The sequence below is a fragment of the Anomalospiza imberbis genome, chromosome 2 (genome assembly GCF_031753505.1).
Source record: "Anomalospiza imberbis isolate Cuckoo-Finch-1a 21T00152 chromosome 2, ASM3175350v1, whole genome shotgun sequence".
NCBI classification, from domain to species: domain Eukaryota; kingdom Metazoa; phylum Chordata; class Aves; order Passeriformes; family Viduidae; genus Anomalospiza; species Anomalospiza imberbis.
This window is the reverse complement of record NC_089682.1, coordinates 115,908,625-115,935,005: the sequence shown is the minus strand read 5'-3', so window position 1 is coordinate 115,935,005 and position 26,381 is coordinate 115,908,625. Positions and strand designations below refer to the sequence as shown.

Sequence of the window (26,381 nt, the reverse complement as noted above, 5' to 3'; positions counted from 1 at the left end):
ATTCTACTGGTTCTAATCTGCATTCAGGGTTTGAAAGACACCTCTTTCTGGATTTTCTGAACACAGCTGCAGCACAAAACTAACTTCAGCACTATAGCTGAAATACTAACATCAGATTGACTTCCTCATCACATTACAGAAGGTCTGAGGATTGCATTTTTGGTTGGTTGCTTGGTTTTTGTTTTTAAATAGAAGACGAAAACCTTGACTGGAAATTTTCTAGGGCACAATGACTGCAGATGTATATTTTGAAAGCTGTGAATATCAAAGTAGGAAGATTTCAAGTTCTGTTTTCACAGACCCAACAGAATGTAGCCATTCATTAATGTATCAAAGGATGTGATCTGACTCTTCCGTACATGTAACTAGGGATCCAAAGTCGGTCAGATCAAAAAATACTCCTGCATATGTAGACTGCTCCATCCAATCATTCAAGTATTTGGCATCAGAACAATTTTTTACAATTATGTATATCCATATGTCAAAGTATCATCACCATATCTCAAGTAATTTCTGCTGCTTTGAAGCTTTATCTAACTGCAGTGCAGCTCTTGACACAACCAATACAATGATGTATCTGTGTTTTTCCTCCTACTGGTTTGATTTCTTGAAACTGCCTTATTGTTTTGAAATACCAATGGTTATATGAAAATGCATACCAGTGGGTATGAAAATGGATGGAGAGAGGAAACAAGAGGATTAGTCCTTGCCAAACACTGGAAGCTTTCACGTGTGAGTCATCCTTGCTTTAACCAGCAACCTGGCCAAGAGAAGCTGAAAAGCTTCATGCTCTGAAAAATATCCCCCTTGAGTTCTCCTGACAACCAGTAAGGAGCTATCTTTGGAAGCAATGCAATTTGACCATAGCAGTGTCAAAACATTAGGCCATTAATGTTTTAAAATCCATTTTCATGTGAACATCTAACCCTCACTATCTGTTTCCACTGCCTTTTTAAAAATGTTGTTTTCTGTGTTAATACTTATTTCCTTGCAACTTTTGTACCTAAAAGTAAAATTCTGCCATTCTGATGGTCTTTTCTCCAGAAAAGATAAGAATTAAGAATCGTGAGTGTCCTTTGTAACTCACTTGGAAATACCCTCTTAAAACAAATATAACTGTCACATTACTGTAATGATACACTTGAGCAAGAGACAAACTTAGGAGCCCAATGGCTCTGAAGTCTCTCCTAGACCAAAAACCAGTCATCAAAAACTCAAGTAATTCTAACTGAAAAGGAATATAGATTTTGTATCTAGCTGGACATTACCAACAGTGTGACATACAGCATGGAGCCAAGAACTGTACATTCAGGATGCTTCTGAATTTTATTTCACTTAAAGATATCAGTATGTGTTATTTCAAACCAGATTTAATGAGTGAGACCAGAAGTTCATCCAATCCACCACCTTGTCTCTAGCAGCAATGACAAGTAGGGAGTAGCTCCAGGGCATGCATGTAGTATTTTCCAGAAGCTTCCAGCCACTCTTAACTCATGATCTAGGGATTTACTTCAGCTACACACACTGCTGTTTTATTTAGTAGTCCATAATAGATTTTTCTTCCCTAAGTTTGTTTAGCTTCATTTTCAATCCATGTGCACATTCATAGTTATTTGCAGGAAGGACTTTCTAAGTTAAAAAACTACAGCACCACCAAAAAAGCCAAGACAAATTAAAAAAAAAAAAACCTAGCCAACATTCCAAACAGAAAAACATGTATATTTTTTCTGTAGGTTAGATCCAGCTCACAGGCCTCCAGGAATGGAAGCTCAGGAAGGTGTAATTCATTCTAATAGGAATCATTTTATTCTTCACATTTCAAAACAGCACAGCTCAATGCATATGGCTTATCTCAATTAAACCCTTCATTCAACTCCTCCTACCATAATATTAACAGACCCTGTTATTGTTTCCATTTTAATGGAATATTTTAAACGAATACATGACAACACACAAAGTCAGTAAAAAAAAAAAAAAAAACCCAAAGCCTAAGCTCATATCAAAATAAAACCTCCCAAACAAGTACAATGAGTGCTGCAAGACATGACTACTCACCCACAGCTTTCTTGTACCTCCCTGCTGACCTGTTGGAAGCTCTAAATGGAGATCACCTCCACTGGAATACATTTCTACCACCTGAGGTGGGTAACAGGAAAATGTTAGCACTCAGCCTTAAAGGGATCCTGTTTACTTATCAGGTATTATAATGGGCAATGGCACAGGTTAGTGACTATTTGACCACTGGAATACCTTATACATTCACTCCAATGCTGACATAGCCATTTGCTAGTGCTACACTTTATGTGCTTACTAGAGCATTTTACTGTTTGTGAATCACTTAACAGAAGCAGAATTTGGTTAGGTAAAGACACCAATCCTGCCCAAGCATAGGAATGGTTTCCAAGATTACACACTGGGGTATACTGAAACAACACCTTATGCTGGGCAAACCAAACAGAATGAAGCTAAGAGACATCACTGGATTAAAAGATCTGTTTGCTTCAGTATTCCTCCTAATTACCAATGAAGTTTAAACCTTTATTTTTCAGTAATTACAGCCATTTTAAAGACTGAAATTTCACTGGAAAAATCTCAATTTAGGAAATTAAGAGATCTGTGACTATAATCTAAAATGTCTAGAACTGATTTGATTTTAAGCAGAAAAAAAAAAAATCTTGAAATATGAAATACATGACCTCCAGCTCTAAAGTTCAAACAGAATTTTAAGAAGTGCCAAAACCAACAAAATTTCAGTTTAATTCCATTAATAAACAAGCACTTAATGATTTTTCTCTTATGCTCACCTGCAAAGGTTCACTGTGAGGGTTGTGGATATTTATTATAGGAGAGAAACTGCTATTTACAGGAACTCGTGCCCCAATAAATGGGCGCAATCGATAGGGGTTTGGAACTCCAATGCCAAACACCTGGTTCAGAAAAAGAAACACAAACTTAAGTACTTGTAATGTAATTGCTGCAGAGCCTAACATGCACACCCATTTTAGCAATACACCATAAAGTCTTTTTGATTAGATTTACAGTATTCTTATAACTAAACCATTAAAACCAGTATCACACTAAAGCTCTGAAATAAAGAAACTGGTTTAGTTTGCAGCTAATGGCTATTCCTCATTTCTACTACTTAATTACATGTGTACAGAAAAACAGGCAATCAAAAAAAATCCATCCTTTTTTCTGACACTCTGGAATAGTGTCATAGATAACAGCTAACGGCCAACGAAATATAGAATGTTCCTTTAATCATATCATTATGAAACTATCCATACTGGGAAGCATTTTTGTTGTTGTTTGGAAAAGATTTTCATGGTAAGAGTTATATTCTTTCAACAAGAGGATTTCTCTCATTTTTCACTTTTCGGTCTCTTCACAGTCATCTGTCTGAATTATCTTTCTGAATCTCCAGTGAGTAATTTTTTGCCAGCTTAATGAGTAACATTGTCTTGCCACTGGATCAGATAAGTAAAGACTTAAAGGATGAGCTAGATCCCTACAATGAGCCACTAAAATAAAACATGCAAAAAAAGGTACTGGGAGGATTTTAAATCCTATGTAATTTCATTGATCTGGCTTACAGTACTGCCCTACTGATCCTTACAATGGTGTACCTGTGTTACAACAAACAACAGGGATGGAAACTCCTTCAGCTGGGTTGGTGGGAAAAAAAAGCCAAACCAACAACCCACCACTATTGTGCAAGTATCCTTGGATTGTTAAGCATCCCATAATAGGTACTGCTTCGCCTGATTCACACTTCACTTTTCTGAAAAGCATTCTTTAATTCTCTTACCTGATAAGTAAATACCCCATGATTAGAAGTGTTAATAAATAAAGTGTTCTCTACATTTCCCACTACTCTTGCGAGGAAAACTACATCGAAGGACGTGTTCCCTCCTGGAAGAATTTTCTGGAAAAAATAAAAGCAAGAAAGCAGGGGGATAAGCAAAACTGTTTACTGAATCAATTGCATCATGCAGATGAACAATAGTTTTTGTGATACAGAATTCCTCATGTGTCCTTTGTGGAATACTGACATTAGAAAGTCAACTGCAGAATTTGGAAAGAAAAAAGTAGAACTTTCAAACAAATGAAATGTGTGAAAAACTAATAAAAATAGCAATAATTCCAAACTATTATCTAGTGCAGGGTCATATTTAATTGAATTTTTACACTGAATTGTGAATTTAGAGTTCAGCTTATCACAAAAATATTTTAGACCGACAGTTCAAAGGTCACTGGGGAAATGCAACTGCTACAAGACTTCCATAAACACGACAGGTTGCTTATCAAGACAGGTTTTCTGAATTTTTTCATGTTTTACATGGCTCTTGCTAAGCCACAGGCCCTGCAAATAAAACTGAAACTAGAAGACTATCTGACAGCAATGTGGTTAGGAGTTAACCCTGCTGACAACATGCTTTTGGACGTGCAAGTTCCTGTATCACAATTACTTACAGCTCCAAGTACACTGGAGTGACTACTGCACACCAACACCACTTCACACGACTTAGAATATTCAGAACATTTATGGGTTCTGTAAGTGCACTGAGGAAATGTACTCACTTCAGCAACAAAAGAGATCTGCTGCTAAACAATCAATTATAATATATATTTCCAACATAGGACTCTGTGTTTCTGTGCTCAGTTCAAATTTGCTCTGACATGAGATGAAGAACTGCAGTATCTTAATACTTCCAGGTATGTTATTACTGCAGTAAGTCACTCTTTTAGAGAAGTTTCCATTCAGATTTGAGAGGAGGAAGAAAAGCTAATTTTGAGAAAGTAAAAAAAACTTACCCTATTTTGGAAAAATGATGCATGAAAATGTGATGTTGTAGCAGATATTGATACTAATGTAATTGTTTCTTCTGAGCTAGGGTTATGTAGGTAAACTTTTTCCATTTTTGGCATTCCAACTGGCCTAGGGAGAGAAAATATTTACAAAGTGTCAGAAATCTAGACAATAAAGCATTGGACTCTTTTCCCATTATACCAGATAGGAGCATAAACATGATGAATACTGAAAACAGAGCTTTGCATGTAATGCTTTTTTTCAAATACCATATGTATCTTGGACCTATAAGAATCACTTAGTTAACATATTTTCCATTATTTCATTGCTTACTTTTCCTGAAGGTTAACCTGATGTTCCATCACACTCATGAAATTCTACTGTCAGATTTTTATTTCAGAATGAAAAGAAGCAAAGTTTTCTATTCCTATGCTAGATCCTCCAAATAACTATCTTAAGACAGCGTGTACAGAGCAACTGAAAATAAACAGAACATATCCTAGCCAAAAGTCTAAATGCAAATTTTTTTCCATAAGAGATAAAAAGTAGTCTTACCCAGAACCCAGAATTTGTCTGGTATTATATTTTATAATATGCTCTACAGAATTAAGTATGCAGACATGTACAGCAACAACTATTTTATTTCTATATTGTATTTGAATTCATACCTTAAGTAAAAAAACAAAGGCTTGAGATAAAGTCTAGAATTTAGGAACCCTAAAAGATGGAAGTCACACAGTCAAACAACAGCTCAATTTTTCACTAACAAGACATGCTAACAAATTTATTTGACACAAGCTTTTGGCTAGTTTCTTTCTGCTTACAACAACAGAGGTGATAATAGATGCTCCAGTTTCAGCAATTATTTTTCATACTTTTCTGTCTCTTCAAAATTTTTGTCATGCCTTTTAACATTTTAAGTATCAGCACCAAAGCACTAATAAAGCGTGCAGTTTACAGATTAAAAACTGCTGTATTTTTGAATTCAAAATAGTTAACTCTTAACTTTCAGCACTCCCATGTCACTTGCTCCAAACACTGCAAAGACACCAAAACCACTGATAAGAATTACTACCTGTAGTACCTGCAGTGATGATGACCAGAAACAGGCAGCTGTTCTGCCATCCTCAATTAACCTTAACAGCCCAAATTAATATGTGCTATTGCAGTCACAGTTTTTCAGCTTAGAGGGGGTGTGGAATATATCTCAACAGATGAAGCAGCGTAACTTTGCTGTAAATTAAAGGCTCCATTGAATGGAGAATTTAGTGACAATAAACACACTATGCCACAATTTACAAAGTGATCACGGTTACAGAACCTCCTACGCATGAAGCAGATGCTAAAGACCATGTTTTTAACTCAAAGACACAATTATTAACCATCAATAAATGACATCACTAACAAAAATATATCTGCAGTCTGCCACTGTAAAACTCTTCGTTTGCTGAGTTCACCTAATTTTATGTCTCCGTCAGCAAAAACTTGTTCTTGATCCTTCTTTCACTGTGAAAAAAATCTCATTTTGACTTCTCTAACTTCACCAGTGACAAAGACCACAATTTCTCTCACCTTTCAAAACCTGTACAAAACCAAACATCCGAGTTAAGCCCTAAGAGAAACTATTTTCATCTCTTGCTAGCATATATAAGGATGTCAGAAAAGGAAACAGTTTATCAGCTGTGACATTTTGCATTAACTACTGTAACTGCTACACTGTTGATCAATGGAATTAAACAGTAAACCTATGCACCTGTTCTTCTTTTGCTAGGAAAAAGCTTACCCGTTCAGAGGACTGCAACTGAGAGGCAGCCCTCCAAATTTCCACATCTCTGCCCCCAAATCCCACCAAAAATCCCACCATAAAAACAAGCATGCAAATCCACAACCAAGAAAAGTTTCTGCTGATAGGGAGTTACCCTGCACCCCCTGAATTATGAACGCACTGCTTCAAACACTCACTGATATCACTACAGATGGCCCTGAGTATTTTATCTGCTTGGCAGCTATGAAAAGCAAAAGCTTCTATACCAGCCAACATTTTTGCAGCAAATTCCTTGTTTAGACAAAGTGGTCAAGCCTTAAAGCAGTACCCAGATTCTACCACTACCAACATTTTTTAAAAATAGGGAAGAAATAGAACAGTCGATCTCCTCCAAGACTGAAGAAAGCTCTTGTAGGCTGAGGATCAGCTGTCTGTTCCCTAGTTCTCACTACAATTTTTCACTCTCCTTAGTGGAAGACATGCTCCCAGTGCCTTAGTGCAACTCCTTTGCTTGCCACTGTGCAGTTTTTGGGTACTTCTCTTCCCCACAGCATGTTCAGCAGCTCATCAAGAAGGGGAAATCATCCTCCTACTCTGTAACAAAGCACACCAATCACTCTTCATATGAGGACTTAACAGCAAAAACTAGACTCAAACTGAACGCTTCCTTCCAACCACAACAGCAAGAAGAGACAGATGAGTCGATTTTAATCACTGTATTACATGTGAGCAAATGACATGGCTAGTGTATCATCTGTGGTCTCTGAAGAGAAACAGCTAGGTACTGAAAACTGAAGATCAGAGCTGACTTCAGTGACACTTGTGATGCATTATGTGTGAAACATCACAAAGCCAAGAAAATTATCTTGAATAAACTGGCAATAGCAAAGCACCCATCTGCTTATGTCAGAAAGGTAGTTTGCAAATAAAACTCATTAGCCAGGAAATATTGCAAATATTAACAATCTTTAAGACCGTCATGTTTTTCCAGTTCTGAAAAGACGAGACTATACATCTGTTAGAGAGGCTCAAGTCTATAAAAACAAACTGGTTGGGAAACAGCCATGACCAACACCATAGCTCACTAATTTCATATTCCAGACTCAATTACCACAGTATAATTATAGGTAATAAAGGCAGAAGGTACTAAAAAGGAATTCTGATGTTAGGACTTTGTTTTACTCTACTCTTTTGCTGATCATTCTGATTTTGAAACAGTGAGTCTAGTATTACATTTGGCTGAGATACAGCTTTCCTTATATTCTTTAAGTGTGTTGTTACCAAATATAAAGAAATAGGACCTCATAAACCTCACCTGGTTTTTCTGCCATCAGACATGGTAGAATCCAGGTAGGACAATGTGCACCAGACATCTCTAATGAACTTGCATCCCAAACCATAATCTTATAAGGGGTGCTCTCCAAGCTGCAGATTATCAAACCACAAGGATCTGCACAAGTATAGTTGCAGCTGATAGCAAATTTTATAGCAGAATTACCCAGAGCAGTCACAGCTAGCACTTTTCATTGTGAGAAGCTGGTATAGACACAGACCTTCAGGCAAACACGAAGTATCAAAGCATGCAAGATTTTGCTCCTGATTCTTTGTCCCTGCACAAAAAGGTCAACTTATACTGAAAAAACGGGATACCACAACCTAGACAAGAAGATGCTAATTAACAAGGGTGAGGTGCCTAGTCAATTGGGTGAAGAAGCCTGTGTTAATGTTCTTTACTGCTGCAACTCAACTCTTTTCCAAGCCTAAGTCAGTACCTGCAGTGTATTGTAAGCATGTCCTTGAAATGGAATTCATTGCTGTTCCAGTGATCAAAAGGTAGTTTATTTCAACAATGAAAATCAGCGCTTGCAAATTTTGGGGAGTCCTTGAGTTACTGGTCCAAAATTGACTTGCAAAAATACGTAGCTACTCATTGTGAAGCAAATACAAATTGAAAAAATACCCTTTTGAAAGAGCAATTAATTTTTTTTCTTACTGCACATAGTTCAAGCACCTCTGTAAAATGCTCACTTGATTTATGAAAACTGATACAAATCTATTACTGAAAAGCAAAAGAAATGAATTCAGCAGATACATTCTCTCTCTTCCACCCCTTATTCTTTCTAATGAGACTGGAGAAAGAAATGAAGTCAATCACAAGCTTCCTAGATACATTTTGAAATGCTGGGAATATAGGTAAATATACTCAATATTCAATTCTGGTAAATTCCTCATGTATTTGAAATTTGACATGTTTTTACCCACGTAATTTCTTCATTTAGCATCTTTGGCAACTGTGGAAACAACTGTAAAACTTGTTGTCAAGCAACATATCGGAAGTGTCACAAGGGTTAAATCAGTATCCTGTCATACAGCATCCTATCAGACAGGGGTGAAAAACAGATGCCTAGAAGGCAGAATGATGTGGAAAGCTTACAGAGCCATGTGCCCTGGACTCTCCTAGGCTCAGGAACTTCCTGAACCAATTAAGACAGCTCTCCAGCCAGAAGATCAGACTGAGCAAGCTCCAACAAAAAGAACTTGGGTGTTGACTTGTAACATATCCAACTACTTTTAATTAAAAGAAACAAAACCAGCTGGTCTTACAAGGTTACCTCCAGAGACTGAAAGAGAATGCCTTCTGTGCCCCATTCTGAAGAAAACATCAGTTCCCTTACACAAAGGAAGCTTGCACCATGTACTGAACTAGAGAATTAGCGAGTACAGCATTCTTCCTGCGCCACACAAAACCGGTTGAGTGACACAGGGAAGTGGCTTCTTTACCTGAAGTTAAGAGTAGCTGAAGCACACACATTTGCTTTCTCAAGCATGTCCCCAACTCAGAAAAGAAAACAGACAGGTTTTGGTTTCGTATATGTACTAACCTATAAACTGGTTGTTTCTTAGCTTCCGGATTTCACTGACTTTAAACAGAGAAAGTTCTTTGAAATTAGATTTGACAAAAAGTTGCTGTCAATGTAACATACTAAATAGAGCAAGTGCCCCATTTTAAGTTAGAAATCTAAAGAGTCCATGCAAAAAGAATCACACCTTTTCCAAACAGTTATCAAAACCACATATACAAGTCGAAGAGTTTATCCAACCATGTCACCAGCTGTGATTGGAATGAATCTAGGAGTGTAATGAACTTTCAGCAGCATTGTGCAGTCTACCATGATATGTGAACAAAACCTGAGGCAGATCTGGATGAAATGTCAATTTCCTGTCAACAATTTCTCACATTCAAAAAACTCCAAGGGAAATGAAGTTTCCTTTAGCAACATTTCTTTAAAATTCCATCAATCTCAAACTCATACATTACAAATGTATCAAATGTACTGTGTAAACATTTGGATGTACATTATAGGCAACTTACTTTTAAGTAAGTGTACTTAAAATATAGGAAAAATAGTGATCTGAATAAATTCTATAGTTGCTAAAATTCTTCATTATTTTTTGTATAAGGGATTAGAGTTCATGAGAAAACAGACCATTTTGCTAAACTTATATCAACCTTATATTACTTCAAGTAACTCCAATGGCTTTAAGGATATTTATATCTACTGATGCAAACATTTCATCTATAGCTCAGGAAAACTTACAATAGCTAAATTGTTAACAATATAATTTCTCCATTCCCTTACCATGCGAGTCCTCTCCTAATTTTTACACAAAACAAGCCTTACAAGGGTATAAATCTGTTTACACTGCAGCACAGCACATTCATTATATGCCCTCACTTTCTAAATGCCCCCTTTTCATTTGTCTTCTTGTTCTTAGTTCATGTAATTAGAAGCATAACTGTAGGCAGTGCAGTCCAGATTCAAAGGGAGGCATAATAAAACAGGTTTAAAAACAGGCTGCATTTTCCAGATTTTTACCCATTCTGACACTACCCTGTCCTTAAAGTAAAGCATGTTACTTAGAGTAACATAAGGTCTCCACACCTGCAAGGTCTCAATATTTGAATATTGCCAAGCAATTGCTTTCAAGCCCAACTTATTCTATTTCATAGAATATCCTGCCAAATACTAGAGCTCACAAACAAGAAACATGAAAACATTACAAAAATGCCCTATCAAAGCACTCCAAAGGAAATGCAAAATGAGATTATCAATGCAAAACTGAAATAAAGAACTTCAGAATACTGCCCTACCAATGAGAAAATTTTGTCTGAGAATTGGACCTTGCTCAAATTGAGTGAAGCAAGAACCTCTGTTCACCACAGAAGAATATGGTGATCAAGAATTAAAATATTATTGTAACTGGAAGTATAACTTCATACAGTACCAATCATTTCTCTAAAACATGGGTAGGATGTCAACTTCATCTAAAATATCTCCACATTTAAAAGAACAAGAACATTTAAAAAATATTGATGAGCAGTTCCAGCTTATATTGTGGTAGTATCCTGAAATACTCAATACACAAGTGCTCCATTATCAAAAGGTATCTCTATAAAAAAAATTAGTTAAAGAACTTAAACTTCACTTTTGATACTGTCAGAGCTGAATTAACAAAAATGAAGGCAATGTATTGAGATCGGTGAAGATCCACATTCTCCCACAAAGTAGGTGCAAGAACTGAATAGAAACTGCCCTGTCAAAGTATTCTTCAGCCTTCATCCCAAGTGGCCATCTGTAAAATCTCCAGTATGAAGACCTGTCTTAAACACAGAAAGTCACACAGATAATGACTGTTCTGCCAGAATAGCCTCTGAGCAACCAGCTCCCAAAGCTACAGGGAATGATTGTTTGTAGGTTAGAACACCTCAGTTATTCCCACTAAACAACACGGGAGAGTAACAGTTTACAGAGAGAATACAAGGAAAAGAATGCTGGTTAAAAAAAAGAGTCAGCTAGTTGTGGAGCTGGCTTTAGGTGGAAATTTTTTTCTTGTTTTCTTTAAAGCCCTGAATCTCTGATATTCAGGATGTTGCAGAATTTATTCCAGAAAAATATGAGTGTTGCTTCAGAAATGTAAGAAAGAGGCTTACACATTAAATAGCCAAATGAGTATTCCACATTTAGTCCAAGTAGTCCCCTGGCACAATGATATGGGAGAACCTGCCTCAGTTCTATCCCATTCCCAGAGGCTTAATGTATACAGAGAACATTTGGGATCTCTTCAAGTGAGCTAAAGATTTGCATATCCTAACATGCAGCATGCATTTCTTTTGATAAATGCGAGATTACCTGGACTACCTTCAAAGTGGTAGAATATGGTTTGCTTTATATTAAAACAGCATTAAAAAACCCTCCAACTGTTAAAAACCAGAAGCAAAGACCATTGTAATCTCATCTCCAGGTGGAATACAGGAAGTGTGTCTACAGCACATATTTATCAACTTAATACTGGTTTTGATTTTCTGAGATCCTTAGATAAAGTAACTTTTAGTAACTATTACTACTGCTTAAGTTGGCATGTTTTTGAAACAACTGAATAAACCCACACACTTGTAGCACACCAAAAATGTCACGGGAAGAATGGCTTGACTTGCAGCTGAAAAGAAATATTAGATCTTTCTTTAGCATAGGTATGATACATGTCGATAGCTCAGCATAAACATGAACCTGGAACAAGTTTGCTCTACTAAATGCTACATGCTACCTATTAACAAAACACCCTTTGGGTATAGTACTTATTCAGTAACTAAACATGCATTTTATGCCTTTTCTAAAATCCATTAATAACAAAGACAGAAAACCCAGAATTTTAATGTGAAAACCCTGATTTAAAAGGCAAAAACTCAAAAGCTTAAATCTGCATTATCTGACTTCCAAGGTGCTTGACACCTGCAGCTTGTTCCCACCATAAGGCTGAGTTACTCAGCATTTCTCAGAATTGGTTCACAGATTTTAAACTAAACTTTTGGGCTGCATATCTAAACCTTTTCGAAAACTGCTCTTGGCAACTTACTTAATTTTTAATAAATCACAAGAGGACTGCTGTCTGAGACTATAACCTAAATCACAACAGATGAATTCATGATATACAGCTGCCAAGAAAACACACCCAAACCAACGAAGGAACACATAATGAATCAAGATCTAACACACAGGTTCCTTATTTTAATTGACAGACAGCAATCCCTCCGTGCAGTCTGCTGTATCGTACAGAGCCATTCTCAAGGAAGAGATTTGTGCTACTTTTAACACTGTATTAGATCTATACTGTTTCTTCAGTGTCTTTAGCTTTAACAAGAACAGCTTATGTAAAAAGCCAAAATGTAATGAAAAATGACTAAAAGTATTTCTGGCACTGTCCTGGATCTACTCGTAGCAAGGGAGAAAAAAATCATCTTTGGAAGTCCATAAAACAAAAAAGCATGTGTAGCTTTCTTCAGAGCATAAGCATGCAAACTCTAGATAACCTTTAAAAGATAGCTCAGAAAACATCAAATTTATTCGTAGTAGAAAAAGCGGCATAAAATACATTTCCAATATCAAAGTCTGGAATTACTATGAACTGAAAACTTCCACAGTTTTTAACAGAAAATAACTTAAACTCAAATCAATAGGTAAGTTTACAATAGCTCTAACAAAAAGCACACTGCTCTGCAAGTTTGAATTCATACTGCACTCACCAAAATAATTTATTAACTACAACCTAATTTTCTTGTAACAGAGATGCAGTAGAGTAGGGCTTACCATGATTTATTTTGCTATTCAGTTTAGAAACTCAATAGTCTCTTACTTAGGACTGGATACTGACATCAGGAAGAAAAACAACAAAATCACACAACATCAAAAGCTAAAAGAAAATTTTAAGGAAAAAGAGGGGGCAGAGCGACTTACTCCGTCTTTAATCAGAAGCCACAATTTTGTTAGACTGAATACAATAAGTTCTGTAAAATGAGGCATTTTCATACAGCTTTGTTATTTAGTGACATTTACATTGGTGGTTTTTTGTGTAGAGGTGATTTCTGGAAAGCTACTCTGTGCAAACATCACAGTTATGGCTTCTCTTCTTTCAGAAGGACACAAGTATACACCATGTCAACACACAGGAGCTTCCTCGCACAACTCCCTAGTCACCACACTGTACAACAGTCTCTCCAAGAGAAAAAGGAAAGATTACATTTTTATTCATAATCTGCAGCTTATCTGTGAATGAAACAGCCCTTCATCCAGCAGCAGTACTGGCTGCGGATGGGGGAAGGAATGATGGGCTAAGGCACACCTGGACTGTCCTCATGCTTCTGGACTGAACTGGTAACAAAATGTTTGAAATGTCTTCACTACAGTTTGCATCGGTCTAAGTATCAATCTTGCACAGAGGCTCCATGAACACCTACTCCAGAACCACTTCTGACTGTTGGGAAGAAAAGGGATTGGAGCTACCTACACACAGTAACCAGCTCATGGTAAGACAAGGTAAGACTGAAGTAGTTCTCAGAACTAACAGGTACATTGCTGAAATGTTTAGTTTCCTTCCCTCTCCCTTTTGTTTAATGGAAACAGCAACCAGTTGCAAGGCAGAGAACATGAAGCTAAGCTCCTGGAGGCTATTTGTTCTCCTTGAGGCTGTATTTTCACAACTCAGCATTACTGTTCTAATAATTGCAGATCCACAGTCAATTTTTTTGCCACCAAAGTCATAGTAAAAGTGATGTGCTAGAGTACATGCTCCCTGACAAAGGTTATGTTCATGCAGAGGAGAAATCTCACCTCAGAACATTACATTCTAGACTCAAAACTGTCCACTCTGCAGAGCAGCTGTCCAAGTACCTAAATCATCAAAACCACAGCAGCTGACAGGTCACTCCATGATGCTTACTACTGCATGATACTGAGTACAGCAGCCCTCTGTAGGTCAATTACACCTACAATCTATTAATGCAATGTACACAACCTTGTCTATCAGCTTTAACTGCTGTTCCTATTCATTTTCTGTGGTTTTGTTTGTTATTTGTTGCTTGGTTCATGTGACAGATGGAGGTTTTTTTCGGGTTTGTTTGTTTGTTTTGGGGCTTTTTTGTTTGGTTGGGTTTTTTTGTTTGTTTTTTTTATTTTGTTTTAACTTGCATAATTAAAACAGATAAAAGGCTTTTCAACTTACTGTTCATGGAAGTCCAGCATTGGTGGCTCAAACCGAAGAGGTCGGCAATTTCCCCGATACAGGGATACACTGCAAGAAAAATTGAAGTGCTGTAAAAGATACTATTAAATTATACATTTTTGCTCCCTTCCCATCTCAAATAGCCCTCTCTTAGCAAAATTCATTAGTACTAATAAAGCAACTAATTCAAAAGAAGAAACAAAAAAAACTTGTCCAGTCAAAATACTTCAATTTTACAACATGATTATGCAGCGTCTCCATGAAAGATTATGTAAGAGCACATATCTTGAAAATGGACATAATTGAAGTGTAAACCTCTCTTTTATATAACGATGGCTGAGTGAAACAACACACTAAAAAGGTTTACCTCATCTTTCATAGCAATGTCCAAATATTGCTGTGTTTTGGGTATTGTCCAATGTGTAACAGTAATTAACATACACATCCTGAGTTTCTCCAGCTACTTCTATACTAGTACATAAGCAATCTTGGATGCATTTGAAGGTACTGCGGCCACATGTGAGAAAACACCCAATACTGCTCAAAACTTGCAACATTTAGAAGACAATGACTCCGCTCTGTAAACCTTCCTCAGCTTTGCTTATACTAACCTTCCCCAGGAAACTCTTTAGGAGAATTCTAGTAGGTGAAGGCCAAAACTTAAATAGCACTCAAACAATCCAGCAGTGAACCCAACAAAGTACCTGGAAGCAGTCTCTAATACTGCCTATTTTATCAGTACAGTTATATAGAGCACAATAGTTAACCCACAACAAAAATTTTAAGTAAAATAGACAAAGTAGTTTCATTGACTGGAAGATTTTTTTGTATTTCAGAATGATGTGATTGTGACCACAATTAAGCATCTCTGTAACTGTAACACTTTAATTGAGCTGAGTAAAAATCCTATTCATACCAAAAAAAAAAAAAAAAAAAAACGAAACAGGGAGACAACACAAAAAAAAAAAAGATGAAGACTAAAGAACAGAAGAAGATCAATGGCTCCTGAATGGCAAGACCAAGAGCTGCTTTTTTTTTTTTTCCTTCAAATGCTTTTTTTACTGGTTTAGATCCTTGTTTTCTGACTTTGTATCATTCCTAGATGTCCAAAGACAGAGCTGCAGCCACTTGTCCTGGTAAGGGAAGCTACTCCACAAACCCAGCTCTACCCAGAACTACACAGCTCTGCCTCAACACGGAGGAGCAGCCAGGAAATGGGACACGCACGTGTGGCTTGTCTTATGAAAGCTGAGGCCTTGAGCAAAGATCAATCCAATCCCATCCAGTGCAATTCCAGGAAAGTAATTATTGATCAAATTCAGATGTCTCTCCATACTTCAGAACCACTTCAACAAGGAAGCTATTTACAGAAGTAAAAGTTTAAGAATAGGCTAGGAAATCCTAATTGTATCCTTAATCAAAATCAAATCAAAATAATTTTAAATAAAATTACAATGTTTCAATGACTCACTAAAACCCTGAGACTGAACTCTCACACTTCAAGTATAATATGCAGTGTGCTAATCAATTTCCAGTGTTCTATGTTTGGATGTCAAAGCATCTTCAGTGCTACAGAGCCCAGATACTAGAAATAGCTTTGTCCACATCAGAATAATAAAACACTACGTGGACAGGAGTGGGCTTAGTACATCCAGTCAGCTTTAGCTACTGATGTATGTATGTGTGTGTACATATGCCATGTGTGTGCAGATCACAGTACAACAGAAGTGAAAATACAAGACACCAATAGGAAAAACTGTACTCAGGTCTACAAAAAAAATTCAAATTATAAGAGAGTGCTTGGGTACACCTTCTCAGGCTAAAGTCAAAGCTCATTGTAGGACAAATGCTCAATAAAATGAAGTTTACAGAGACACTGGATGTAGGAGAATACAACTGGAAAACTATACTAGCAGTTAGGTTTCATAAGGATAAAACAAGTGACTAGTATGTCTTCAGAGTTAACAGTCTGATTTTAAAAACCACTTAGAATGCATTTCTAAATGAAAGAGGTCAAAAAGCTCCTGTACCTCCATTGTCAAGGTAACGCTAAACAAAAACCACTCATCTTAAAGTGATCTTCAAAATAATTCTGTCCATTTCTTCCAAAATTAAAACTCTGAACAGTTAGACAGCACCTCTTTTGTGTTGGTAATTATTGGCAGAATGACATACCGATTGTTTTTATGGAAAAATACAAAAAATATTTACAATATTTACAAAAGTGATAATATCTTTATTTGAAATGCATTGAAAACACTCTCAAGAGTAACTTGGCCTAACTTGAACTATTATAACAAACTCAGTTCTCCACATACATGTAGAGGTTAGGCAACATTTTCTCAGGACATAGAGCTATATTATTCTGGAAAGTCAGTTGGACAACACAGATTTTTAAAATTTCTTACATTTGGTTAAAGTTTGGTTAAGGCAACAACATCATAATCAATGCCAACTATTATAATAAAAGTAACAACTGTAGTAAGATTTAAATGGGAGCAAGCAACACTGGGATTCAAACGCTGCCTACTGAGGGGCCCACCATGAGTAAACTCACAGCAGACAAGGAAAAGATGATCATGTCTGCTCTGCTGGGCACTTGCTCACCGAAGGCTGGATACACCCCTGGGTAGGGCAACTTTACAGCACAATGACATGAAGTTAATTACTATTGCATGCATGTAGAAATATGGCTCCCGGTCTTATATCACAATTTAAACATTTTTCCTTCCCTACTCCTCCTCCTTTAAAAGTTTTCTAACTTTTAAAGACAAGAAGAACAACATGAAAAAGAAAAGATGCATCTGGAAGAGAGGACTGCTGATATCTGCCAACAAGCACCAGCAGACTAATAACTGGCCAGGAGTCACCTGATCCCATAATGTAAATGTCTTCAGCATCTTTTTCCTTCTGCAAGAGTTTTGATGTTAAAAATGAGATGAGAGTGAACTACGCATAGTCCCCAGCAGGATCATTATCCTCCCTGCTCCATCCATGCTGTATCTGAGCGGACAGTTACCTCAACTACTAAGATACTGCTGCTACCCAGATGCATTTCACTGAAGTGCAACTTCATGTCTCAATAGTATTTGTCAGAGATGATGCCATAAACGTGGCCAAAACAGCAATGCCTGCAGACACTGTAGCTGATATGGGCATCCATTGGTGCTAAGCCACAATATTCTTCTGTCTTAAGGATATTCTTCAGCACTTCCGTAATGCTTTGCTGTTTATCAGAGTACTAGGCACTCAATTTTAGATAATCAATGCACATTTTTGCATTTGGAGATGAAGAAAAGGCTTGTCACATACAGTATTTAAAGATTTCTGCAAAGTTGGGTAGCAACTGTGTCTCTGTATCCTCACGTTACCTTTCTAGCTGTTCTGGGATTTCTGTAGGAGTTATGTGCTCTGTGGAATCTTATCTGTAACATCTTTAATTGCTACTGCAGAAAATTCAAGCATAAGCATACTCTACATGTAATTTTTCCCACATGACTTCGGCAGTTGCTTAAGGGTTTTATTTCCTCTCTTGTGCCATAAATTGTAAAGAAATAAAGACAGCAGAATTAAGCTGTAAAACAGCTTAATTCTCATGATTTTATTTGACAACTCTTAGAACTCTAAGAACTCCTAGAACGCCACTACTTTATTTCCATTACCACAAAATCAAATAAAAGTGTATCTAAAAATAACTATGTGAACCTTTAAAATGACAAATTGGCCAATACTTCACAGGGGGTACTTCTTGTGCCAGAATCCTCGAAAGAGCCACTGCAGACTTTTTGAGCTAAAAAATGTTCTGTAAGTAACCTGAGTGCATCCACAACTAGTTAAAATTTAAAAATAAGGCTGAGCTGCATATATCAGAAAAGACATTTTAATTTTTTTAAGAAATAGGGGTATTAATCACAGGTTCAGTGAGAAAGTGGACTTCCACAAAACAACTGTCCACTTCAGTATCTGGCAGAAGCTGCTGCTAAAAATGCAGAGGAATAAAAAGACGAGCAAGATTTTTTTTTTTCATAAATTACCCAGAGAGTAGCTGGCTCAGATATATCAATATTAACTTTCTATCAGGAAAACACACTCACAACAGACAAAGTTCAAAGCTAACAATTCCCAAGGGGGAGTGTCTGGGGAAAGAACAGGGAGAAGCTTGAATAGATGCACTGTAACCTGGCCATGGGCATGAACAAAACAAATTAAATTGCTAGTTCATTTCCCTCCTTCCACTTAGTTCTAAAAAGTAGATCAGAGAACTGAATAAACTGTCTGAATAGGGAAAAAATATTGGCAAGCTATACCAAGAAGAAGAAATAATCTCTAATAAGGACAAGGAACAACAAGCTATCTAGAGAAGTTAAGTATTATTTTTAGCAATGCCATTGAAAAAAACTACCTAGAAAAACACTTAAAGGAAAGATTCATGCAAAACCAGTAACACCAGTGAGAGAGAAAAACAGAAAGCAAATTTGGTACTTGCTATGTAACATGGCATCAGAGACCTTGTGATGCAGACCTCCATCACATTGTGACTGGACTTCAAACAGGCTTGCACTCTTAAGTGGAACGGACTATTTCTCAGTTACCTAAACCAGTGTTTTAACAGAACACACTCTAGAACACTGAAGTTTCCAATAAAGAAAGCAATCTTCTTAGCTGAGAAATTAAAATTAAAAAATCCTGTAAGCAATCTAGTCCATGGCCTCAATGTCAAGACCCACCAAATTCAGTTGTTTTCTGGGAAACAATACTGCCCCAAATCTATGGATGCCAAGATAGGTACTTTCTTTCTGCCATTGAGATTTCATGATTTAAACAAGATACTATTCCATTTAAAGAATCTCCATAAAGTCTGGCTATATGCAAGACACAGAAATACACTAATCATTGTTATCTTTTGTTCGACTGTCATTCCTATAAATTCATGTTCTCTACTTGCCATCTGACTGACACACTGCAGCACAGGTGTTTGCATTCCTGTCCATAGCTGGAGATTCCATAGAGTTTTCAAAACTTGCAAAAAGAAGGATCTTAAGCCCACAATTAAGCAACTATACACACAGTAAAATAGGAACTCATTCAAAATGGAAAATTCTTTTACTAGATTGCCTGAAAAGGAACAGAAAACAGGTCGTAGAAAAAACATAAATGTAGTTACTGAAAATGCACTGTGACAGTTTGCTGAATGCTACTGTGCAAGAAACAAGCTTGATTATTACTGTTCAATGCACTCATTAAACAAACAAGAATATCTGATGATTCTTCAGAGAAAAATTAGGGACCAGCGAAAAGAGAGGCCACTTGTTTTCCTTCTCAGATATAATACATGGCAAAGTCTTCAGTAACAGATAATGTCTTCAGGATAGGAGAGGAGAACACAGGGTCATGAGTTGTCTAGAGTGGAGAAAAGGAGGCTCCAAGGTGACCTCACGGCTCTCTACAACCACCTGAAAGGAGGTTGTAGCCATGCAGGGGTCAGCCTCCTCCCATGCAACCAGAGACAGAACAGAAGGAAATGGCCTCCAGCTGTGCCAGGGAGATTCGGATATTCAGAAAAAAATCACTGTGTGCTTAAGTACTGTAAAGCCTCCCTAGGGAAGAGCTGAAATCACCATCACAAAATGAGCAGATGTACAACTCTGATATGGCTCAGTGGGCATGGTGGCACGTGGCTGAAGGTAGGACTTGGTGATCTCGGAGGTCTTTTCCAACCTCAATGAGTCTATGATGGGACAAAGGAATGCAGGGAATAATCTGTCAAAAATAACATCAAGATTTTCTTCAAAGAGTACATCAAGAATTTTTGAAGTAGGCAAACTTTCTCCTCAATAAAAGAAACTACAGAAAAATGACTTTAAAAAAACCTACAAGCAGACTCTCAGTTTAATTACAGAATTACTCTGTGGCATACATTACAAAGTGCAGCAAAGAATTCTTCATTTTTTTTATTCCTCATGACGGGCCACAGAGATGATCAGAAGGACAAAGCACCTCTCTCCTACAAAGACAGGCCGGGAGAGTTGGGGCTGCTTAGCCTGAGGAAGAGAAGGCTCTGAGGCGACCTTAGAGCACCTCCCAGTACCCAAAACAGGTTCCTAGAGAAGTGGAGAGGGACTTTTCACAGGGCCATTTAGTGTTAGGACAAGGAAGAAAGGGCTTTAAACTGAAAGAGAGAAGGTTTAGATGAGATATTAGGAAGGAGTTCTTTATTGATAGGGTAGTGAGGGACAGGAACCCAGCCCATGGCAGAGGGATGGAACTAGTTTATCTTCAAGGTGCCTTCCAACCCAAACCATTCAATATTAAAAACTATCTCACATTTTAGCTCCATTTCCTCTGTATGAGAAAAATAACTGGAAAAAAAATCCACATTGTTTGTATTTGATCTTTTTTACACTAAACTGTAATTATTCTTATGAAAAGTATCACAAATCTTACAATTAAAGTCTGTATTAAACTTGTAGAAAGATGCTTACCTTTTCTGTTGATATGAACTGAGGCCTAAAGTTGTCTCAGTCTGCAAAAAAAAAAAAAAAAAATTTTAAGAGGCCAACAGCATTTTACCACCAGCAAGATAAAAAACCCAACCAAACAACCTGGCAACTGCAACAAGTTAGTAAATCAGAGCTTGAAAGCAAAAAGGAGAAGTTCTGAACTGGAGCAAAAAATGTAAATTGGCTTTTTCCAATTAATGAAATTGAGTTTGGTCTTGGACAAGAATTGTGGTAGCAATGTCCACAAACTAGAAAACAAGCAGAAACTTAGCAACCTAAAAACTGAGAGAAGAAAAAACACTGTATGGAGCAAAAGAAAAATCTAGCATAGATAGATGAAAGAAACAAACTACAAGGAAAAGTCCGCCAATTATCTCATTGATGTAATTTAACACCTAGAAAACAAAGAAGGCTATAATCTCCATTTGACTAGGAAACATCTCCTCCTCTGCTAATGATCTTCTAGCCTCTATTATTCATACCCTTCCTTCCACTCTGCTGGACATTTCAGTTAATTACCTGGAAACGTGGAGGTTAGCTTGTCTAGGGACTTCCAATTAGTTTAATTTTGCCTAAGAAACACCAACTGGTTTAGAAGCCTGCGTATGCAGTGTCCTTCTGATACAGCTGATGTTAAAACATACCAGACTTGGAAAAATTCTGTCTTCCCACAGGATCTGGAGATCAAACTGAGGATTTTAGTCATCCTCTTCAAGACATTTAATGGCCAACCAGAATGAGAGTGGGAAAAAAGCTCACAGGTCTGATGAAGTCCATAGTGCACCTTGACCAGTTCACCTCCAGTACAAGGATGTCACTTGTTTGCAAGGGGAATGCAAACTTGTGTCTCATTTCACAACTAAAAATCAAGTCCCTTTTGCTGGACACTTCACTGATTTCTTATTTCAGCTAAAAATTACACTTTGTTTCTTTCTTTTTTCTAAGCTAAAAGTATTTTTAAATAGTTTCTTAAAAATTGTCTTTACTTAAAATATAGATTCCTTTACTAGAGGAATTTGATTTTGCTATTTGGAGACACTTTCTGGAAACTTTATAATCACCCCTATTAAATCATTGAGTCTACAAACTTTTATGTTTGATTCATGTCAAGGATCAATTCTGGATTGTAACTCTAAGTAGCGTTCCAGATTTAAAATGAAGTTATTTGGTTTACTCACTCTCCAATTTGCATCAAACTAAAGAAAGCTGAAAGTGTATTATCTACCATAGTAGAACAAAGCTAATCTGTTTGTAACTTGAGAATTTATTTGCAATTTTGAAAGGCAACACAGAACATTCATTATATTTTTTTTGTTTAAAACCTCTGATAAAGGGAGTCAGACTGCCCTGTTTAAAGGACATTGCAAGAAGTGGTTCATATGAAATTACATTTTATAGTACAGAATAATCAGTGCAGTTTTTCTTCAGTGAGGAAAAGACTACAAAACAACCAAAGTTGTTTTATACTATGTTGCTTTAATTTGAAAGTCAGCAAGCTTTCCTTTAAATTTACCTACATTTGTACTGTAATTAGGAAATCAGTCAGTCCATTTCTTAATCTTCATTGAAATACCATTAATTTACTGAATAGAAAAAAAATCTTACACATCTCTCCATGTTCTCCTAGCTAAAGTATACTACCCATATACTGATAAGCTTTTATTTCAGCTTCTTTACTTCTGATGCCACATGCCATTTTCTATTTCCAGTAAGATACAGATAAATATTTACTATTCAGAAACAATTTACAACAGGCTGTAAGAGAAATTCAATTAAAATGAAGGAAGAAATTTAAAATCAGTTTTAGTTTAGTGAGGAACGCTTAAGGTACAAAATGTTTTCTATCTAACACTTTCTAGGAAGTCCTGCTAATTAACAAGTTAATTAGCCCTGAAATCTAAAGAAATTAAACACAAAAAGGCAGATCTCTTCCTTCCATACCTTATATTTTCCTCAGACTGGAAAGACAAAGGGAAACCTTCCAGTTTTAAACTGGCACACATTAATTTCTCAATTGAACCATGAGAAACCTCCTGGCTAGAGAAGAGGACAGTGGGTATATGACTTCCGAGACAGCATGTGTCTGGGAGGGTTCAGGCTCAGTATTGGGAAAGGCTCTCCACCCAAAGGGTGGTTTGGCACAGAAACAGGCATTTAAGAAGGGTTTGGACAATGCTCTCAAGCACATGGTGTGAGTCTTGGGGCTGTCCTGTGCAGAGCCAAGAGTTTGACTCGATCCTTGTGGTCCCTTCCAACTGAGAATATTCTGAGATTATAATTCCGTGATTTCTTTATTTTGCTTTGCCTACTGAAGTGTCTTTACCTTATCCCACAAGTTTTCTCACTTTTACTCCTCAGATTCCTTTCCCCCATCCCATCCCATGGGGGAAATCAAGCAGCTGTGTGAGGCTGAGCTTCCAGCTCGAGTTAAACCACAACGACCAGATTTACTCTGTTAAATTAACAGGTATACAAAACTGCATATAAAACCTGGTAATCTTTACCAATGTCCTTAAAAGCACATTAATCACTAAAATTAAATAAAACAGTTCTTTCAACAATGAAGGTTTCTTTTTCTTTCAAAACAGAACTAAGGCACATAATTAAGTTACCAGCAGTTACCTGACAGTCAGATGATGGTGCTAACAGGCTCAGATCCTATGACAGGGCATCTAAAATAGCCATTACCAGCACTGTCCCATCCTTGACAACTAGCTTTGGCTCTAACAAGACAGCACATTCTATTAGGTATTAAATAATTTCACATAGAAAGCTGTTAGTTATACGTACTCGTATGCATCATAATTGGCTGTCAGTAGCACGAATATTAGACTCAGTCTAAAATCCCACCCAGGCCAACTTGCAGACAGAGGGGAGATCAAATTTAACTCCAGAAAAAATGCAGAAATAAATGGAAATACTCATAATCAACAAAAGTGTAACTATTACATTGCCATGGCTGTAGTTAACTGCTAGGAGTTGAATTACCTGACTGCACAGCCAAGGTTTTCCCCTATATTCTGAAATTACTGATTTGCTATGAAAATATTAAGTTGAATATCTGTAGATCAGATTTAAAATCATAAATCAGTCTGCTAAGACTGGTATTTCTGAGATATATTTAAGAGCAAAAATCCATCAAAGATTCACGCTTACAAGGAAAAGCCTGGGTTTGCTTTCAGATGTCCATTAAACACAGCAATATTATAAATTCATTTTAATTACACTTTCTGCTTTTTGAGCACGAGTTGCTCGCTTTTTACTCTGTTTGCTTGTTTTTGTGATTATTTTGTTGTGTGGATTTTGCTGGGGTTTTTTAAGTTCGTTTTTTGGATCAGCATCAATCAAGAGCAAAGAAATAGCATACCAACTTCAGCAACTATAGCATCATGGAACTAAACCAAAAATAAATCGCATGTGGCAGTTTCTATAATTACCACTCATTTTTATTACACGTCAATCTTTCAAGTCATGCAGTAAACAAAAACATACAACTGTGTTCAGTTACAAGTCCTAAACACTTTTTTATTTTTTAAATTTGATCTCCAGGTATAATTGTGGACCTACTGTACTGCAGTCTGGCCTGCTATTTTTCCTGTGTGACTGCACAAAACTGTCAGGAACTAAAGCCATGTACCTGATCAATACATTATTTATTGTATAGGCTTTGCTTAATACTATTGGTTTATCAGGTTAAGAGAAAGAAAACTATGCTCTTTAAAAAATGCAGCTTAATCTTTCCTTCCATAAAGGATACATTGTAAACGAGCAGAATTAGCAAAATATGATTTATATGAAACATTTATTAAAACTCATCTGTACTGGAAAAGCATTACAAGTAACAAAATATTGAAATTTACAGGTCAACAAGTATGATGCATGTGTACACTGTTAATATTTCAAGATATATTATAAGTTACAGGAAAAAATACCTTCAATTGGATTAATTTCCCAGTCCAAATTCCTAACAACAAAACCTAAGGTCAGCACAAAAGGAACAGCAGAAATATACAACTGAGTGAGGAAAAAGTGAGAAACGGAAAAATCACCCCTTTTACTAGTACTGGGCATTTATGATCCCTCCACCCAACAGGCTGCGTTCAAGACCTGAAGACAGATGATTAGTTTTAATTTTTTTTTTAATTTAAAGACAGCAGATAACGTTTAGGCTGTTGCTCCTAACAGTATCATGCTTTAATTTAATCTCTTACATAACCTTAGTAGGATTAAACTATAAATCAAGGGATTTCAGTATAAAGATCTTGAGAAAACTTGCACACAGTGAGTTAGAAACTTTGAAGGCAGTCAGCCAACACCATGGTTTCAAGACACAAGAATAGTTTATCTCCACAGGGTTATATTCGCAAGACAGATTTCACTGAGAATCTGTATCTCAAAGTACACTTTAAAGGTTCAGTATAATTATGGAAGACACCAGACAATAATCTTGCATACGTGGAGAATCAAAATCCATACCTTACAGCCTGAAGGCCGTCTCTAAAGAAATACCCATGTTGTTAAGTTCAGCCAGAACATAAGAACAAAAAATCCCAGTAAACAAAGAAAGAGTCACAAGCACCAAGTTAATTTTAATGTCTCATCAATCTGTTATAATAGCTATTCTTCACTTCTTGGTAAGAGGTCATATTACCTAGCACTACATTCAGTCATCTAAACATAGGCATCTGCTGCCACTTGAGATAAATGTCCTAGGGCAGCCTGCCTGGTCCCAGACTGACATCCAGAAGGACACAGTTTCTCCTACACCCTGTGCCACATCTGCCAGGTCCATGTAGACGCCCAGGACATCTCAAATAGCACTGGTCACCTACGTTTAAGCAACTAAAGTAGAGCTCAGAAGTGTTCAACAAGGACATTTGGGGCAATGCAAGGAGGCAGACCCTCTTGGAGTTCAAGACCTGGGATTTCCAACACCAAATATATTTTTTTAAGATATTAACAAAATTCTCAACAACCAAAGTTTTCTATATTCCTACACAAGAGAGTATCCACACCAATTTAAAAGACTGTTGCAGTTAAAAGACTCAGAACATTTTACATCTCGCTATTTCATAGCTGGATTCTTGTAGAAGAGGTATGTCCTGCTTGCAACTAAATGTTGAGAGATAGCTACAAAAGTGATTCACAAATAGCAGCTTAAATCTTCATTGTTCTTGAACCTTCATGAGCTGTATGCTAACAACTAGTATAATTAAACTTTAATTAATGAGATATATCTCGCTTAAGG

At 36.8% G+C, this 26,381-nt stretch overlaps 1 protein-coding gene across 1 annotated transcript in view; it reads right to left on the bottom strand.

Annotated features, from left to right (window-relative positions):
* TMEM131 (transmembrane protein 131) overlaps window positions 1-26,381 on the bottom strand; it is a 94,157-nt gene that overhangs the window by 41,338 nt on the left and 26,438 nt on the right. The window contains exons 3-8 of the mRNA XM_068182694.1: window positions 21,116-21,156; window positions 14,634-14,702; window positions 4,816-4,939; window positions 3,809-3,925; window positions 2,805-2,927; window positions 2,056-2,136 (exon numbers count right to left, since the gene is read on the bottom strand). Of these exons, the coding sequence (XP_068038795.1) occupies window positions 2,056-2,136; window positions 2,805-2,927; window positions 3,809-3,925; window positions 4,816-4,939; window positions 14,634-14,702; window positions 21,116-21,156 (555 nt within the window). The remainder of the gene's footprint in view (window positions 1-2,055; window positions 2,137-2,804; window positions 2,928-3,808; window positions 3,926-4,815; window positions 4,940-14,633; window positions 14,703-21,115; window positions 21,157-26,381) is intronic.